Source organism: Panthera leo, chromosome A2, assembly GCF_018350215.1.
Source record: "Panthera leo isolate Ple1 chromosome A2, P.leo_Ple1_pat1.1, whole genome shotgun sequence".
In the NCBI taxonomy this organism is placed as follows: Eukaryota; Metazoa; Chordata; class Mammalia; order Carnivora; family Felidae; genus Panthera; species Panthera leo.
Genome location: NC_056680.1, coordinates 144,209,741 through 144,230,344, shown reverse-complemented (window position 1 = coordinate 144,230,344; position 20,604 = coordinate 144,209,741). Strand labels below are relative to the sequence as shown.

General features: G+C 40.0%; 1 protein-coding gene across 7 annotated transcripts in view; it reads right to left on the bottom strand.

Annotated features, from left to right (window-relative positions):
• AHCYL2 (adenosylhomocysteinase like 2) overlaps positions 1–20,604 on the bottom strand; it is a 166,342-nt gene that overhangs the window by 33,075 nt on the left and 112,663 nt on the right. For 2 of the 7 annotated variants that reach the window (XM_042924300.1, XM_042924308.1), the window contains exons 1-4: positions 19,850–19,921; positions 10,507–10,615; positions 1,741–1,884; positions 980–1,080 (exon numbers count right to left, since the gene is read on the bottom strand). In XM_042924300.1, the coding sequence (XP_042780234.1) occupies positions 980–1,080; positions 1,741–1,884; positions 10,507–10,615; positions 19,850–19,906 (411 nt within the window). In that variant the 5' untranslated portion in view covers positions 19,907–19,921. Of the gene's footprint in view, positions 1–979; positions 1,081–1,740; positions 1,885–10,506; positions 10,619–19,849; positions 19,922–20,604 lie in introns of those variants that run through there. The other 5 variants (XM_042924258.1, XM_042924277.1, XM_042924266.1 and 2 more) reach the window with 3 other exon arrangements.

Genomic DNA, 20,604 nt, shown 5'->3' with positions numbered 1-20,604 from the left:
CTGAGTATTCCACTATTCTTGTGCCCAAGCATTTACATACGGAAATACACATTATTTCTTTATAAATTACTTTTCCTCTATTCCTCCTTCATATTTCAGTTAAGATTTTATATTGATTTTTTAAAAATTATATGTACTGAGGTATGTTATGTTTGAATTTCATTTTAAGATAATACAGAGGCATTGCAAAAATATGTTTTATAAAGAGGAGACACTGAATCTGATAGGGTTAAGAATCACTAGTCTAAATCAATCATGGTAATCCCAGTCCCCTTGCCAGGACTGGTGGGCCATGGGTATGTGACCCTGTTCTGTTCAATGACACATGATGGAATATCCTGGAAGACTTCTGGGAAAGATTTACTTGCTTTTGGGGGAGAAGAAGAAATGGTCCTTCCTACTCTTCATGTCAGTCTGTGATGGCTTAAAGAGCTGTAATCAACTTGCTATGAGCCTGAGAATGAAGTAAGCAAGTGAAAAGGGAGCTCCAAGAAAATTACAGATAGATGAAACTGGAGCCTTGAGATCCTAAATTTGAAGTCCACCTTACCTCTGAACTCCTAGCTATGTAATATAGTCAGTTCCTTTAGGTATGAGTCAGGTTGAATCAGGTTCTTTTACTTGCAGCTGAAAGCAATCTAAGAGAGCTGCCTTATGGAAATGACATTGGAAGGCAAGACAAGGGGAAGCAGTGTAGCACAGAGAAAGCATAAACTTGGGAGTCAGATGAATTGAAGTTCAAACCTGGATTCTATGATTTTACTTGCTGTATAACCTCAGACAAATTACTTAAACACCCTGAGCCTTACTTTCCTCGTTTGCAAAGTAGAAACAAGAATACCTGCTTTACATGGCCATTACAAGGATTAATGACTTAATACTTGTTAAGCTCTTAACCTACCGCTTGGCATTTTGCAAGCACTCAATAGCTGGTGGCTATTATTAACTATTATTATGTGGAGAAAGAAAAAGGACTCACAGCAGTCTGAGCAGTGATGTGTGTGCAACCCACAATTTTGGCTCCAGCCAAAGGTTTTTCTCCTTGAGCTCTCTTCCTCAAAGCCATCAGTGCAGGCATTTCTGAAAAGGCACAATACATACACAGCGCTATTAGAGAGGAGGGAATGAGAGAGAAAGAATAAACAGAAGAACTTATTCTCTTAAAGTAAGATTCTTCCCCCGGTCAGGTTGTTAGATTGGGTTCCTTAAGGAATCAAGACATTGAATCTGATTTTTCTTTTATAATAGGCTTTCAGAGGCAAATTCTCCAGAGTTCTGACTCCCCATCTCCCAGTCTTACTCATCCATTCTCTCTGCCTTTTCCTGGTATAGGGGTTCCTTATAGACCTACCAGAGTACACTCCTTCCCCACAGTGTTCCCTAAGTTCAGATTTCTTTTAAGTATTCTTTAAAACCATTCCTTTTTTTTTTTTTTTTTAGATTTATTTATTTACTTTGAGAGAGAGGGCAATTGGGGGAGGGTAAGAGAGAGAAAATCCCAAGCAGGCTCTGCACTGTCGGTGCGGAGCCTGACTCGGGGGCTCGAACTCACGAACTGTGAGATCATGACCTGAGTGGAAATCAAGAGTCAGACGCTTAACCAACTAAGCCACCCAGACACCCCTCTTTAAAACCACTCTTAAATTTCACAAGCAACTAGACCCCAGGACATAAAAAGGGATTAACACGGACAAAAAGACACGGGCAGCATGAAAAAGAACAGGTGCTGGCTTTCTTTACCTTGTTCAGCGATTTCAATTTCTCTTCGTCCAAACTCTGCCTGTTTGATGTTCTTGACACAGAAGTCACTGCTTCCCTTAGAGTTCTTTTGCTGCTTGTCCCTGGGAGATGTCTCATCATCAGAGCTATCTGTATATGAAGCCGCTGAAATGACAGATAAAAAGCCCTCAGGGAAACAAATGGCTTCCTCTGAAATTCTACACCGTGGGGTGAACTGAGGCTTCTCTAGTCATCCAGCACCATACAGATGTACACCTAAATGGTAGGCACCTAAATGGCACCATGGAGCTGGGTCCACCACCTCCTATGGAAAGTGCTATCCACAGGTCAGAAAGAGGAAGCTGAGAGAGGTTGCCAAAGACGTTCCCCTTGGATAGCATTAACTACCCAGGGCTAATGATCTTCAGAACATGAGGTCCTTGAATATGCAAAACGAGAGAGGTTACACCATGGTAGCAATAGGTTGAAGTTCTTAATGCAAGATCATGGTCATTAACCTATGGGTTTCTGGGATCCTAGCTGCCCTTTTTGTCTGCTGCTTAGATGCCTGATGTAATTTGTGTTTTAGTACAGTAATTGAACAGATAAGACCTAGAAAACAAGGAACCCATGGGAAAGTAATTAAGAACCACACAAAAAGTGTTTGTCTGACATAACAGAGCTTTCTTTTCAGAACTCGCTCTGATGAGGCTGAACTATGCCTGCAGACCCAATTAGATATTGACAATGAAGTATTCAGTGTGCTCTCCCTTCTTGCTGGCCTCAGTGGATCCAGCAGTAGGCATTTCAGGTTCCCAAAGAAGTGGATAAATCCTCTTTTGGTATACTAAAATGCTCTGATGATTAATCCATTTAGCAGTATACGCTAGAGGGTGGAAAGTCTAAGGCTTTTGATTGTGGCTAACAGGCAGCTGCTGCTGCTACTCACATGTTTAGCTGAGGTCTTTTCAGTTTTAAAACAAATCTGTAGTTGCTAATCATTTGCTAGATGATTTAATTTCATTCCATGACTTATGTTTAAGTTTCTGAGGATAGTTTCTTCCTAAGTAGCCCTCAAGGTTTCTTGTGGTTGTCGTGGTGGTGTTTGTTTGTTTGTTTGTTTTAAATGTTTATTTGTTTTTGAGAGAGAGAGAGAGAGAGAGAGAGAGAGAGAGAGAGAGAGATGGAGGGGTAGAAAGTGTGGGAGACACAGAATCCGAAGCAGGCTCCAGGCTCTGAGCTGTCAGCACAGAGCTGACACAAAGTATGAGATCATGACCTCAGCCGAAGCCATAGGCTTAACCAACTGAGCCACCCAGATGCCCCTTGTGTTTTTTTGAGGGGGAGGGGAGGTTGGGGGATATAAAGCTCTATCTATAAAGCATTACATATCTCTCAATGGGATAAGAAGTATGTCCATCACTTGTAAGGGGAGAAAGCTGCAAATGCTCAGAGCTCCTAAGGTCTATGGTGCTCTGATGTACTTACATCCAGAGAATTATGGCATTTCTGGGATTTCTTAGCAAAGGATCTATACCTGGGAAGGCTGTAAAAGGCAAGTCTGACCTTGCCCAGCTAATCGGGCATGGCACGACAAGATGTTTGGGCAGCAGGGGCCTGAGTGTCTCTCTTGGAACTGGAAAACTGCCCTAGAGCAAAGTCCTAACACGAGGCAACAAGAATGAACATGGGCGCCAAGGGAGGTGAGGGAATTAGTAAATCCCCAAAGAGACTTTGTTCTTGAAAGGAACTAATCAGTATAAAAAGTCTGTGGTTCTCCCTCCTCGGGTGAGCAAGAGTTCAAAGTACCTTTGGCAACAGAGCCCAGAAACAGCTTCCTGGGCAGTCATCTGTTTCACTAGTCGATACTCTGAAATAGCTTATGTGTTAGAGGCTTAGGGGAGCGGTGCTTCTACCACCTGAGAGAGGAAAGGCAGTGGCCATCCCTAATCTTGATCATAATTTATAGTATAATCACTTTTGAAGAAAGTGTTGACATTCAGAATATCCTGAAATTTCAAATCCTTTGACAAAGGCATGACGATTTCTATGTTCCTCAATGGCCATTTAAATATAGTGGTTACGTGTTCTGGGGTCAGACAGACTTTGAAGCCTCAGTCTCTGTTTCTGGGTATATAAAATAAAGGCGTCCCAGAACCTGATTAACAGAATTAATAGAATTAGTTAATAGATTAATAGAATTCATTCATGAATCCAATCATGCACACATTCAGTTGTTCATTCAACAAATTTTTATCACATTATCTACTATGTCCCAGGCACAGTCTAATTCCTGGGTATATAGAACAAATATGGCTGTCTTCATCTTCATGGAGTTTTCAGTCTAATGGGTGAGTCAGTCAGACATGAAATGACTCATTTCAGAATTAATTAGAGTTTTTCTTTTCCTATGGTTGTAATATGTATTATGAAGCAGATTGTAAATTGGAAGACATGACTTGTCAGAGTCAAGTTGTTGAGAAGATTAAATGAGATAATGTAAGTAAAGTGCTAATGCAATGCTTGGTATAAATTAAATACTGAATAAATGATACCCGATATTAGTGTTGGCTTTTGCATATATTTTTAAGTCAATACCAGAAATAACATCTTTAAAGGTTCTTACTCAGCTTCAGGATTTTTAAGTTTTATTTATTCATTTTTGAGAGAGACAGAGAGTGAGCGGGCGAGGGGCAGAGAGAGAGAGAATCCCAAGCAGGCTCTGCACTGTCAGCACACAGCCCGATGTGGGGCTCAAACTCACAAACCATGAGATCATGACCTGAGCCGAAACCAAGAGTTGGATGCTTAACCGACTAAGCCACCCAGGCGCCCCATCAGCTTCAGGATTTTGAATGGGAAAGGGATGACATACATACAATATTATTTATTGTTCCTTTTTTTTCTACCTCTGTCATCTACTAATCCAACCAAGCAGCAGGTGGCTGGCTGGCAATGATGAAAAAGGTTGAGACAGAGTCCTCACTCTACCCAGAATAGCATTCCTCTCCTTTGTCTCTCTAGATTCTAAGGATGAGTCAGGGTAAAAAACAAAATAAAACAAAACAAACAACAACAAAAATAAGCACCAAAATTTCCCCTTAGGAGAAGCGCTCCAATTTTTGGCTTGAGTTTGCCTTCTATCTCAAGAAGAAATTATTATGCCACCTCCCTATTCTAAAAAAAAATTCCTCAAATACCATATTTTATTTTCTTCACAGTAGTCAACTGGTTATAGTTAGCTCAATCAATGTTTTTATTTCAGCCACAATGGATTTGTTTTCAAAGAGTCCTTTATACAGACCTGTTATCAGGTGAGAACCAAAAATATCAGTTGTCTAGATGGTACTAATATGTGAATGCAAAATGGCTGACAGACCCAGATCAAGAGAGTATTACTTCTGCAAACACAGTGGAAAGATTATTCTGAACTAGCATGACATTTGTTTTTTGAATCCATACTTCTTTCTGTCCCTATATTTAAAGTAGCACATTCACTTTAATATTTGAGACAGTATTAAAGGTTTCTTCCCAGGAAAATTTAGAGAAAGCCAACACACATGTATATATATGCTTGCATAATTTGTAAAGTGTTTGTAATTGTCACACTCTGAAGACCAGAGTTATAATTCAATTAAAAAGGAACAGCTGATCATCAAGGCAATAATCAACTGAAGCACAGCCTAAGACCTTAGCTCTAGCTTTACCTCTAATTGGTTGTGACCAATTCTCAATTTATCCAACTGTGAAACAGGGAGTATAACAGATGTTCTCTCTCCCATACTCCCTCTTTCCCCTAACTACCACCAGAAAAACCTCATGAATAAATGAGAGTCAAAAAAGGGTTCAATTTCTATATAGAAAAGTTATAATAAAGTATAATATAACTTTACCACAGGGTGTTCTCTTGTTTCATGATAACCCAGAATCAAAACATAACTTGATGAATCACTAATCCATAATCTATCCCATAGAACATGCATACACATATGTTCTATGGCTCAAGCCTGATTAAGCCTTACCTCCTAGCAGCTGTGACATTGTAGGTTATTGCTAGAAGAAGCAGTCAGACTCCCGGATGAATTAGTCCTATTAGACTACTTTAAGTCAGACAATGCCTCTTAGGCCCAATCTATTCATTTGGTAATGGAAATAACAGTAGGGACCTGTGTGTCAATGTGCAGCAGATTTCACTGATGAATAACACTCTAGAAATATGTGAAAAGCTATGTTAGCAACCAAAATACAAACAAATAAACAAAACTTTGTTACTTGGAAAAATCTTAAAATGCTTTATAAGTGTTATAAGAACCAATTATGAACTAAGGGACTTCAGCTTTCCTTTCTTACCTTTAACCAATTAACTCCCTGTAAAGACAGCTTTTTCAGAAATAGATCACTGAGAATGGTTTGATTTTGAAGAAAAGCCTCGTCTATTCATCTGTTTTTATGAGGTTTTGTGCTTAGGGAAAGAGTTTCTAGACGTCTGTTACTTATAAACACTTTCAGGAAAACGCAGGAATTTCAGGAATTGAAGTAGCCTTTTTCAACCTGGGTTCCACCAGAATTAAGCCCTAATGCATTGAAGCATCCATCAAATATATCAATTTACTTCTATCCATCTAGAAGTGTACTAGTTGTGAACCATCCTTTGATAGCTGAGAAAACAGTCTCTCCAGTCCTCTTCTGTGTTCTGTGATTCTGATGAGGAACCTTGGTTGAGAAAGGCTGGTAGAGGCTTCTAAATGAAAGCATGGCAAAACTTGGCACTAGGATCTTTAAGTAGGGAGAGTAGGCCATAGACGACCCAAGCCTCCAGGTAACTTCAGCAAAACAAGCACTCTGGATAGGAAGGTACATTTTTTCTGAAATGTCATAAGTCTTCTGGCTGTTCACATACAGAGTGTGGGTATATCAGACCCATATGGTATATCAGAGGGTATATGAGGGTATATCAGAGACCTCAACAAGAATATAAAGTATATGTCTGGGGACACCTTTCATCAGTATTTATTTATCAAACACCTCTTAGGTTAAACATTTCTAAATACTAGGAATAGAGCAGTATAAGACAAAAATCTCTACTTTTATGGATCTCATATTCAAGGAAGGAGAGAAAGACAATAATAAATTAGTAAAATACATAGTAAATATATCAAATGCTGTGGAGAAAAATTAAGGAAGAAACTTTGATAGGAAATGTTGGGTGGGGTGTTTGTACAATTTTAAGAATAGCCAGAATAGGGCTCAATGAGAATGTGACGTTTAGTTAAGAACTGAAGGAGGTAGGATACCCAGCTAGGATATCTTAGAGCACCCCGGGCAAAGGAAATAGCAAGTGCAAAGAACTTAAAGCAGGGAAGTGCCTGGCATATTTCGAAATAACACAATAGTAGTAAGGAGCCACTAATATGGCTGGGGTGAAATGTATAGCTGGAAGAGGAGGGAGGTTTGGGAATCTAGCGATGTGACTAGAAATGTAATGGGAGGGTAGAGGGCTGTGTAGGCCATTGTAAGATCCTTTAGCCTTTACTCAGAGTGAGACTGGGAAGCCATTGGAGGGTTTAGAGCAGAGAATTGATATGACCTGACTTATTTATTTCCGGAGAATCAATCTGGCTCTAGTGCTGTGAATAAACTATATTCATAAGCGAGGCAAGATCAGAACTCAGGAGCTCAGTTTTCAAGACATGGGAGGTTTGAGATGCCTATAAAACATCAAGTGAAAGGACTGGGCAGGCAGTTGGATACATGGATCTAGCGTATAGGGGAGAGATTTGAAGTGGAGATAAAATCTGAGAATCAAATGTCAATACATAATATTTAAACCTATGAGACTGCATGAGCTCATGTGGGAGAGTATAAACAGAGAAGTGATCCAGAGACTGATCCTTGGGGCTCTCCAATGTTAATTTCTGTAGTCACTTCAATGATAATGTATGCAGAAAATGGTTCCAAGTTTTTATTGACATGCATTTGCATATCATCCTGTATCTGGAAAGCTGTGAGTCAATTTCATTATTCCTGGTTTTCGTTGATAGATTAGGAGCTTTTTCTGTAGCACCTCATATAATTTCTCATTGCCTCTGTTATCAACATCACAAACTATGAGAGTTTTCCAGGATCACACAAACAAATCACATAGGGATCAAAGCCTAGAAAATTGGTCTCTCCTAACTGCCAGTCCAGGACTTGCTAATTGTTCATGTGAAAAAACAAAAACAAAACGAGGTAACTGTGTGTCTGAAACAGCTGTAAAAGAAACAAGCATCATCTTCGGTTTCATTTTTAAAGCACCGAGTTTATGGAAATAACAATCCTATAGATTGTTTCAGATCATACATGGAATATTAAAGTCATAGGCATATTTTTAAAAGGATACTTCATCTGGAATATATCCAGATGAGGATAGCCACGACAATGGGATGCCCTGAAAAGGGTGACTTTTATTTCTATGTAAAATCATTAAATTCCAAGGATTATATAAGAGCTTATCAGAGCTAAATGACTAGATAAAGCAAGAATCACCCTATCATCTAAAATGCTCCCAAAGAAGCCAGATGGCCATTTGTCAGGGATACCATCAAGGTAATTCTAGCATCCAGTGGGAAGCTGAATAATCTTAAGTTCTTTTCTTTTTTTTAAATTTTTTTAAATTTTTATTTTTGAGAGAGAGAGAGAGCACTCAAGAGTGGGGGAGGGGTAAGGGGTGAGGGGGACAGAGAATCTGAAGGGGGCTCTGTGCTGACAGCAGAGAGCGCAATACGTAGCTCAAACCCACAAACTGTGAGATCACGACCTGAGCCAAAGGCAGACACTTAACTGACTGAGCCACCCAGGCACCCAATCTTAAATTATTTTATATCACCAGAATATTTTGACTCCGTGCTCCTGAATTTAATATCTTTAAATGGATATATAAGGTTGGCAATTTTTGAGTAGTTCAACTTAAAAGTCCAAGTTTTCCAGAGTGACATCAGTCAGTATCACTCTCTAATGAGATATACTAGGCAACTATGTGTTCACTTAGAAACTGAGGAGATCAATCACACTTTCTAAGTAAGTATTTATTTTATAAGTACCCTCCTTACATATAGGGGTTCAGTAGAAAGGCAGGCATTGGTTTTCTCTGCAGGAACACAATTGGAAATGTGGATCTAGTGTATAGGGAGGAGAATGAGCTGGTGTTAAGGTTTAGTACCGTTATTGTTTAGTATCCATCTTTAAACAATATGCACAGGGGCGCCTGGGTGGCGCAGTCGGTTAAGCGTCCGACTTCAGCCAGGTCACGATCTCGCGGTCCGTGAGTTCGAGCCCCGCGTCAGGCTCTGGGCTGATGGCTCGGAGCCTGGAGCCTGTTTACGATTCTGTGTCTCCCTCTCTCTCTCTGCCCCTCCCCCGTTCATGCTCTGTCTCTCTCTGTCCCAAAAATAAATAAAAAACGTTGAAAAAAAAAAAAAAAAAAAAAAAAAAATAAACAATATGCACAAACTTACAGTCTAAAATTTTAACCACCATTTTATAATTCACATTTCACAATTATTTTGGTTTCCAGAGTTATATTTAAAAACATTTTTTTCAATGTTTTTTAATTTATTTTTGACAGAGAGACAGAGAGTGAACAGGGGAGGGGCAGAGAGAGACGGAAACACAATCTGAAGCAGGCTCCAGGCTCTGAGCTGTCAGCACAGAGCCCGATGTGGAGCTCGAACTCATGAACTGTGAGATCATGACCTGAGCCAAAGTTGGCTGCCCAACCAACTGAGCCACCTAGGCGCCCTGGTTTCCAGAGTTATATTAACTGGTTCATGAATTTTCAACACTGGCTATTTCAGCAGAATAAGATAGGTACACAATTCGGTATCTTTACACAAAAATCCATAGGGATTTACATCATTCCATTACAGGGGGCAGAAGGGAATAAAAAGAGAAATGTAACAAGTGTAAATAACAATCTACCCAACCTAAAAGTTTCCCAAACAAGCTTTCTTCAACTTTACATAACAAATACTACTTTCCTATTTGTGTGAAGAACAAATAAAATTTCAGGTCATGATGAAAAAATTTTAAAGAATATTACTATTTATAATGTGAAGAGATAACTAGGGCAAACATTCAGCTTCCTACTATATTCCAACGGAAGAGCAAAATAAAATAGCTCCTTATTAGATCAGATACACACTAGGCATTGTTGCACAAATGGCCGATGCCTTCGAGGGGTCCTACGTGGTAATAACTCATCTGGCATTAAATGATATTACAGCTCCACAGCCCGTATATTTGAATTAATGCCACTGCAAAGGAAGGAAGGAGTGACAAGCAATATAATGGCATAGCTTAGAAGAGAAGGCAAAGGGCTCACTGGAACTAGGGCTCACTTGAATGTTTTCATTGTTTCTTAGGGCAATTAAGGTTTCCCTCTTAATTTGCAAGTACTGGAAGGAGGGATGGGGAACTCCTCTTATTTTCAAAGAACGGAAAAAAACATGTCTTTATACATGCTGTTCAATGAAGGTCATCAATGAGTTACCTATGCCCACCCTCTGAATAGATCAGAATTCAGTTTTGTTATTCACCCTCTTCTGCCATTGTTGGAAGAAGAGACCTCCATTAGGCTCCACCCTGAATCCTCAAGAGGAATCCCAAGATTCCATCCAGAACTTTGGTCTAAATTTTGACTGAGAGTCAAAGTGTTTATTCCAAAGCACAGGTTTGGATGGACAGGAGGGCCCATTGATCATACTTAATTAGCTTCCACGGGTGGGTCCATAGCAGCTCAGTACTCACCTGAGCTGTAGCTGTCAGTAGATGACTGAGAAATGGAACGAGACAGAGAGCGACGTCCAATTTTGGTGGGACGTTTGTTGAATTCTTGTTTCTGGTCAGCAAATTGGATCTGCTAAGAAAAAGAACTCTAGTTATATAAAAGAAAACAACCTTCATTTTGAGATAGCAGTTCAAGGCTTGCATTACAGGATCTTACCTTCCTTTGCAGTTGACCTGATTGTACCAACCCATTTTTGGAATGTTAAGATTTTTTGGACTGAATGATTTTTCATTCTTTACCTACTATGTTTCTATCAAATTTAAATCTTTGATCAACTCTCTGGCCATACACCTTTAAAATAAAATTGTGACCAAAAATAAAAAAAGAGAGAGAGAGAATGGAATGTTCTGGTTAAAATAAATTTTTAGAAAGTTGAGTCATATTCCTTTCTATAGTTTCACTGAAAATTAAAGCTGGAAAGAATCTTTGAGACTATCTATCCTAATATTCATATATCTAGATGAGAAAACTGCAAAGTACAGAAAGGCAAAGTGACTTCAGATTTTAAGAGTCTCAGGAAATGGGATGGTATAATACAAAAAAAAAAAAAAAAAAGGCTCTCCACTAAGAACTTCTGAAGCTGCATTCAAATCCTGATTATACCAGTCATTAGCTATGTGATGTTGGTCAAGGTGTTTTGTGATACTCATTTTCTCATAAATACAGCAAAGACAAAAGTACTTACCTCACAAGGTTTAGAGAGGGTTAAATGAAACAATGCACATAAGCTGTTAAACACAGCAGTAGATTCAATAAATCCACCCCCTGACTTCTACCTCTGTAGTTCACTGTTCTTATAACTCTTACAGGTAGGCACTCTAGCTTTTTAAAAGCTTTCTAGAAATGTATTAATTGGCTTTTCAATTCTAATAAGTATAGTAAACATTAATTTATTATTTTTAATGTTTGGTGTCATAGAATACCTACAAGCCACAGGATTGATCATCTATTCATTATAACATAACAGATGTAGGGGCGCCTGGGTGGCGCAGTCGGTTAAGCGTCCGACTTCAGCCAGGTCACGATCTCGCGGTCCGTGGGTTCGAGCCCCGCGTCAGGCTCTGGGCTGATGGCTCGGAGCCTGGAGCCTGCTTCCGATTCTGTGTCTCCCTTTCTCTCTCTGACCCTCCCCCGTTCATGCTCTGTCTCTCTCTGTCCCAAAAATAAATAAAAAACGTTGAAAAAATTTAAAAAACAAACAAACAAACAAAAAAAAAAAAACAGATGTAGAAGACAGGTAGATGACTGGACTGAATGTATATAGACAGCAATACTCTGGAGGTTGCATTTTGGACCAATACTGATGATTTTCTTACAATTTTATCCCTTTTGCCTACTGTTGGAGGTTCCAGCCGACACTTTATAACACTTTACAAATGAAAGTTCATATAGTTTATTCAATAAATAACTTTTCTTCTTTATCCTTAGTTGAATGTTTGTATAATTACATGGATTATTCTGGATCCAAGGTGGCATAGAGGCAGGAAGGATCAACAATCTCACAACTACCTTTCATCATAAAAAGATGGTTCCCTGGGGCACCTGGATGGCTCCATCAGTAGAGAGTCCAACTCTTGGTTTCGGCTCAGTTTATGATCTCACGGTTTGTGAGTTTGAGCTCCATGTCAGGTCTGTGCTGGCAGTGCGGAGCATGCTTGGGATTTTCTCTGTCTCCCTCTCTCTCTGCGCCTCCCCCGTTCTCTCCCTCTCCCTCAAGATAAATAAATAAACTTAAAAAAAAAAAATGGTTCCTTGATGGGCAGGACACAGACACAGCATACCAGAATGAAAGCAGTGACTGACAGCTAGTATTTCCTGCAGTTAGAGGCAACTATTGGGTTATCTGAATAGTGAGACAAGGACACTAATGCCACACTGAATTAGCTTAGCATGCCTATTTTAGGGAAATTCATACCATTTTCATAGCTATACCAACAAATGAAGCTTGTGTTAGTACCTTAGAGTTTGCAAATTGTTTTTAGTAATAGGAAAATTCATTGGATCAGAAGCTCTTTGCAAGGTGAAAAATGGCAAAATTCATCATTTTGCTAAAGTAGCAATTTATCGCAAAAAGATAAAGTGCTCTTTCTATGCACTCCCGTGGGATATACGTGAACTTCCCTGTACTCCTCCTAGTCCGGCACTTACCACACTGAATAGAACTATCTATCTGTATCCTGGAGGCTATAGATTTGTAGGCACAAATACCTGACACACGGTAGGTAATCACATGCTAAAACAATGAACCTGAAGTAGCCTATTCTAACTTCACTGTCTGTACTTGGTTGGATATTAAGTAAATGTAAGCCTAAGCCAAATCTAAAGGTAAAAGAATTTTTAGCACAAAAAAAAAAAGCTGGGCAGGGGAAGGTGGATGAAAAGATGGGGAGGGGGATAGCAGTCAGGCTGAAAACTCTGGCTTTCATTGCACCACCCTTGTTCAAGACTATGGTGTCATTTTTCTTTTTCTTTCCTTTTTTTTTTTTTTTTCTCCCAGAGGCCCATCTAGGAAAAGGAGCAGTAATTGACTTTCCAGAGGCCAGGATGAGTCACTGACTTCAGCAGTGCCTCCTTTTAAGAAAGTAACAGATGAACCCTGTCTCAGATATGTTAACAACCCCCTCCCACCCACACACCACTAGAGGGGGCCGGCCACTCTGCTTCTCTAGATTTGTAGGATCACGGGTGGGGTGGGGGGGTGGGGGGGTGGATGCACACCACGTTACCCCAATAACACTAAACCACATAGCTATCTGGCTGCTCATCTTCTCAATCCAGTTTCCCTAAGCAGAGCTGTCTTCTCTATAGTCTTCTCCATTTACAGTAATTCTTCCCGCACCAAAGAAGGTCTTTTGGCACCAAAGAAGACTAGGCTATGCTGGCATTCTCCACTCAGAAAGGGTCCTCAGTCTTGTTTACTCATTAGACACTGACCTCAATTTTAAGACAGAAGAATATTAGAAAGGGACTAACCACTTATACAGAATGAGATGTATTCTTTTCCCAAGAAATATATCTTTTTCTGACAACCAGAACACATGGCTTAAGTAGGTCATCCCCGGTGCCCCATTCTCGATTCTCCGTAAATGCCATTACATTCTTCACTCAACAGTTCACCTTGTGATACAGTAATCTACCCACCCCGGGTAGAGGACTCTGGTACCTTCTGAACCCCTAACTCTTCTACCTCGTCCGAAATCAGAGTCCTTTAAGGTAACCTTCCTTTTCAATTTCAGAGAGAACTGCCTAATTCCAATAAACAAGGGAGGGAAAGAGTGTTGGGAGAGGAGCAGCTCACCTTATGCCAGAAGCAGGGATGAAAGCAGCAAAGGAAGGAAAAAGCAGCTGGCCTTTTACAATAATGGCTATGGCAGCAGCAAGCCTGCTAAATAGGAGCTTAGTCTCACCTGGGCTTTAATCCCAGAGTTGCCATTGACAATGTATTTCTTCTTGTTGCTCAGCATAGTGACATTACCAGCCCTACTGCCACCTCTCCGGTCCAGGGACCCTTGTGGGTAGGCCTTTAAACTTTCCTCATCAGCAATTCTGTTGGCTCTGGTTCCAACTAGCTTTTTTTTTTTTGGGGGGGGGGGTACCCTTCCCTGGAATCCCTGAGGCAGCTCCAACAACCCCTCCAGCAGTAGAGCCCAATTTAATAAGGCATTTCTGTTAGTGGCTCATCAACCATTCCTAATTCTCGGAGCTGTTTTGCTTTTATTTTATTTTTCTCCTAAACACCTAATTACACGGATCCTCTGACCTCTAAACCTTAACAAGTCCCCTGACAAGGCCCAACTTGCATGCACATAACAATAGCTTATTTATATAACCAGTGCACTTTTTTGCCTACTATAATTAACTTGCTAATTAGGTTCCTTTTTAACCTTACCTCCTCCTTTTCCGTGTCAGATGATTTTGGTTAACCTAGTCTCATTAGAAAAAAATTAACTACAGAGCCACTAAAACAATGAGGGAATTTATTAAGAAGGTAAGGGAAGAAATGGGGCCAAATGCTGAGGCAGCCTCTACTCTACACCCGGTATCCTTGGGTTTGTCAGACTGAGGACACTGCTTTCAGCTATGACACCAAGGAAATCAACTTTCTCAGACCGTTGCTTTACTCTTAATTGTGCATCTTTTATACAGGTTTTGACCTACGGTTTCTAGTCCCAACTCAAGATTGTTGCTGGTTAGGTGGTGCTTTTTTCAGTTTTTCAAAAAACTGTGTGTTTCATGGGAAGTGTGACTACAAAGGAGAATTTCCTATTTCCTCAGAGTTCCCAGAATCACAGTGACCTTGTTACATACCAAATAAAGAGTCAAATGAAAGGGGCAAGAATCACACTATTTGTTGATTTCTGAAAGGGACCCACTAAATAGGAAAGCCACATTCAACTGTATGTTACAGAGACGGGTGGGAATGTGATCTGAATTCTTCCTTAAAAAAAGAGACTGCTTATTGAGCACAAGAAAGAACGTAAAATGGTAGATTCTTTTTTTAGGATAATCTTTATTTTGAGAGAAAAGGTCTCTGGAAGGATGGAATAAAGAGAGAAGGGCATATATTTATTAAGTTCCTACAAAATGTACATAGCCCTGCGTATTTGTTACTTCTATCAAGCAGCATAAGAATCTTACAAAGTTGACATCATTATTCCCATTTGACAAATTAGGGAAGTGCAGCCCTGAGAGAACAAATGATCTGCTGGAGGTCTCACAGCAAGTCAGTGATGGGACTGGAACGGGAGCCTGTGTTTATGACAGAGCCAAAGTTCTTCCTACTACACCACACCTTATGATATTAATCAGAAGATCAAAAATTCCCCTGGTCCTAATCCTAGGTGTACTAGCTCCACCCCATTCCTCTTGATTTATCTTTAAATTTATTTTATTTCAAATGACGCTTTAAACTTACTTTCTTATTAGATTGGGTCTCAGAAATTATATCCCACATGATCTTGGGAGCTCTGATCAGACCACAGTTCTGAGATGGCTGATCATAGCCATTGAATATGAAATCTAACAGCCATTTAATTGACAACTTTGCCCAGTGTTACTACCAAAAGTTGAAAGAGAAATTAACTGAACTCAAATATGATGTTCACCATCACCCATGACAATCCCGATCTCTCACTCATAATTTCAGCAGATAAGACAGACTAGTCTTTTTCTGCTTACATGATGAATCCCTAAACTTCTGCTCTTCCTAGTACACTCTCAGCTGGTTCTGGATTTTCCTCACTCAGGTGAAAGGGAATTTGTTGGTCCATTACTTAACTGACTAGACCTGAGCCAGAGGTAGCTGCAGATCTATGCTAAATCCAACTAGAAGACATTTTAGGACACTATTACTGACAGGAAAAGCCTTACCACTTAACAAGTTTATCTAACAAAGTAGTTCTCAAACGTTAGGTGCATCACAATTACCCACAGGGCTTATTAAAGGGCACTGCTAAGCCCCATCGCCAGAGTTTCCGATTTAGTAAATCTGGGTGGGGCCAAAGATTCTGCATTTCCAGCAAGTTTCCAGGTGATTTAATGCTGCTGCTCTGGGACTACACTTCAAGAACCATTGCCCTAACACTTTCTCCAAGCATGAATAAAGCAGCCCTAATGTTCTTGACTTTCTCTCCTAGGCCAACCATTTTATTCTGTGACTAAACCATGGAGGCATATTCATAGGCATAAAAGAAAAGGTTACTTGAAAGGTCACAGAATAGTATGAGGTGATCCTTTCTTTATACCCAACACAGGATATAAAGAGAACTGGGTCTAATTCTGATTTTCACAATTTAAGGCTATTAAGAATAGATGGTTAATACATTAGGAAAAATAGGACTCATGGGGAAGACAGAAGATCTATTTACCCTAAAGAGGATCAGGCCAAGGGAAAACAATTCCTTTTCAAATACATAAGGCAGTATTACAAAGGATGATCATCAGTGGTTCTATCTCCATTTCTTACCATTTCAGCACTTAACACTGGTGGTAATAATCCTCATTTGTAAAATGGGAACAATAATGTCTACTTTGCCTACGTCAAATGTGCACTGAGGGAAAAAAAAGTACATAAGAGGGTTTTGGAGACCACATAATGATACATAGTTACAAAATATTAGCATCTCTATTCTGTTAGGTCAAAAGCTCTTCACCTAGAGTCCATGGATGTCTAGACCACCACCCCCAACACACAATGCAAAATTTTGTGTGTGTGTACATTTTCCTGGGGAGAGGGCCATAGTTTTCATCGGTTTCTCAAATGGATCTCTGCCTTTAAGTGTCAATCCTGACCCACAGTTATAGTCAAGCTACCTCTACCAACAGGTGCCTTAGAGGTTTTCGTTCCACTTTCGTACACATGGTTCAAGCATTCTTAGACACATCTCTCTCTTCCAAGCCAAATGAGCTGCCTGAACGGATTCTTCACCTATAACAGAGAATATTTCTAGCCCAAAGAAAATCGGGTAGCCAGCTGGCTGGGTACTCAAGAAAGTCAATCAGATTTCCCATGGAAAAGTACCAAGTACTACAGACAGTTTAGATGGGAGGAGGAAACATTAAAATGTAAAAACTTAACAAAAAGGTTACTGCTGATCTCCATACACATAAAAGGAGGTATTTCACCTACCAGCCGAGACCATAAAGATTTCTCAAGGGAAGTAAAAACATTAACAAGAGTCTTTAAAAGGATACGTTCCCCAACCTTCTAGCAGTAAAATTCCTGAACAAGGCTAAAAAATCTTTCACATGGAAGCAGCTGAGGAGCAAAGGCTCCAGAAGTTTTCCAGGGACTGATACAATGTTAACTTGAAGGTCTACCTCATCAATTATCAAGATGGGGGTTCTTCGAACTTCATCCTGGCTTATTCCCCTGCTGGGAGTCAGAGATGTGAGTACTGTCAGCGGCTGTGGTCTGAGTCCTGTTCTCTGAGGGGTATGCGAGTCCCTTATTGCTGGTGATCATTAATAAAGGAGGACACGTTATGATGCGCCTCCTCTGCTAAATTTTCCTCCTGAAAGAAGGTTTGAGAGCCTTGTAATGTTTCCTTTGGAGTCAAGGACGGTCTCAGTGGAAATTTCACTACATTAATATATAAACTGGAACATGAGTCAGACATTTGGTTAAAGCCTTCTTAAATTGAAATTTGGACCCAACATGGGAGATGGCTCCAGGGTTTGCTCTTGGGGATTAAAAAGCACTCTAATATTTCATAGGCAAGGTCTATAGGCAATATACACTAGAGGATGCTCAGTGGCTCACCTTGCTGGCTAAGTGGCTATCAGTGGCAGCCTAATGAAGTACTACTTCCAGACTAGGTCAGGAATTAATGACTTATGTGGTATCTGAAAGAAAGCCTCAAGAGGTTAATCTTTGGAAAGGAAAAGATAGATGAAAAACTGACAAGCCCCTCCTTACTCTTTCTTGCTGTTGTTAAAACATTTTTGCTGGTCAAAGGTATTTTCCTGGTTTTTGAGAGAGAAGGGCCAAGAAATGAGAAATGCTGTATTGAAAACAAAGCAGAGTTGTGCTTTATTAAAGAATGTCTTCTAAACGTTGGACAGTCCTAGATCAAATCCCTTAAAGCAATAGTCACTAACTCTTTGAGAACAGTTTTCTTGTTCCCATAAATAAAAAGAGGTAAAGGTTTGGTAGGAGCTCCTTTGGAGAGGATGTACTGAGCAGATAAGAGTGAGGACTATTACGAGAATAAGAGTTATACGCTAACCCTCAATATAGTAACTGTAAAACATTTATTGATTCTGAGTTGATGCACTAATGTTTATCGAACTCTTCTGTAATATTCCTTTATAGAAGTACCAAAGTTTAATATCTTAATGTGGCCCTTCCCCAAAGAAAACCAAAATTCTTGCTCCACTTTCTTATTATTGGCAAGTGGCTGGAGATTCAAATACAAACTTAAAATCCAACTAGAATTATTATGTGAATCCTTTCCATCAATGTTAAAACACTACATTATTTGATGTAAGCCTGTGAATGGGTAGGATTTCTTTCCGTTAAACATTCTAACACTGAGCACAAGGTTCTGAAACAACATTAAGAACAACAACAGCAAGACGCGCCTGGGTGGCTTAGTCGGTTAAGCGTCCAACTCTTGATTTCAGCTCAGGTTCAATCTCATGGTTCATGGGATAGAGCCCCGTGTTGGACTCTACACTGACAGTGCTGAGCCTGCTTGATATTCTCTCTCTCCCTCTCTCTCTGCCTCCCACCCTCAAAATAAATAAACTTTAAAAAAAAAAAAAAAAAAAACCGCAACAGCACTAACCCCAACACAAAAAATAAACAAGAGTTGTGACAACGAGAGTTGAAATGCAGGCTCTCCAGGGCCTTTGTCAGTCTTACTATATACTCAGTCTCATTACTGATGGTTATTTCTTTAAGTCCATAATTCCATAAACACTGAAAAGAACTTAGGGTATGTTATATATATATTCTAACTAGTTTTCCGTAGGGAAATTATATATATAGATAGATGATATAGATATAGATACAGATATAGATATAGATATAGATATAGATATAGATATAGATATAGATATAGATATAAACAAACATACTGCTGGTATAGACTGTAACAAATCAGGCTAAACCTAGAAGAGACCAGTTAGGAACATGAGGATGGTTGCTGTTTTTAAATCAAAAGTTGAAATTGGGCCTAAAATACTAGGTGTTATGTACTAGTTCTTATCAAAAAATAAGTCCTTATATTTAAATTACAGTAAAATTATCTACCGGGCAAATATGGCATTTTGAAGAACAGTACCAAGAGAGCTATAGTGACTGCCCTTCAGAAATATACATAGAGTGTTTGGGGAAATGTTTTGACTGGAGGGAAAAAATGGGCAGTTAGGGAAGAAATATCTTACATCTTTTCAGAGACTTGAGAGACCACCATTTCTACAAGTTCTGTTTTTCCCCCCTCACTATTCTTTTTCTCTACCCCCTTGAGAAATAAACTAAGCATTAGCTTGCACACAGAGTGCAAAGCACTCACAGGGCAACACAATCCATGCAGTATACCAGGAGCAGTAGCCCAGCACAGACAACCAGGCAGTAGCTGACTCTGGCCAGGCAGCTCCCAGACCCTTCCCAGTTTCACTTGCAATTAAGAAACAGGGGGGACCCAAGACACAGGAGCTAATCAGAAATTAGAGTAATAATTGCTCTCCCACCCACACATCTTGGTAGGGACTTGTCACAGGTGATCTTCGTCACTGGTCAGAAATGGTTGCCTCATTACCAAGAAACAGGAGGAAAAGCAAAGCGACCAAAGAACTCACCATCCACTCAGGCACGTGAAAAGCTGAGGTGCCCTCATTACCGTCCCACTTCTCCATAGTGCAGGCTTGGGTAATCTATGTCCTGAAGCAAAAGGGAAAGCTGGTTTGGAAATGCCAGGGTTTTTTGAGTGCCCCAAAGCAGAACCAAGCCTAGTGATTCAGAAATTCACAATATCTAGCAGAAGCTGCATCCTCTTTCAAAAGAGGCTTTCTATTCAAATTAAGATCATTAGTCAACTGCCTGACAAGTCCCTTACTGGCCCCCTTCAAACCTTCTGCTTTTGATTCAAAATCAGAGCTGATGCAAAATTCTGCACCCAGGCACTGAACTTCCCACAGGACACTCACTGTTTAATGCTACCCAAACACTCAACCCCCGCCTCCCCAGTGGACGCTTTCCACGGCAAGAGTCAGGCTTCCTCTCTTTCCCTGTGTGTAAGGCACTTGTTAATTTTCTCCCGCCCCTGAGGACACGTCACTGGAGGTGCTGATACCAAGATCAATAAGGATCGAGGTCAAGAAGGCACTCCCATTTCTCAAGAGTTGCTTGATTTGGATCTGTAAACAGGCGTTTCCTTGAAATCAAGAGTTCCTTATGGCTTTCAAGTTTAAACAGCTATGCAGAACCTCCCCATCTGCTCACACCAGGGGTCTGGCACCAGACTCAGGCATATCTCAAGTTAAATTCTTATTGCAAGGGAGATTTGATTCGGATGGTGCCAGGGAAGATCTCTTACAAAATCAGAAACTAGGAT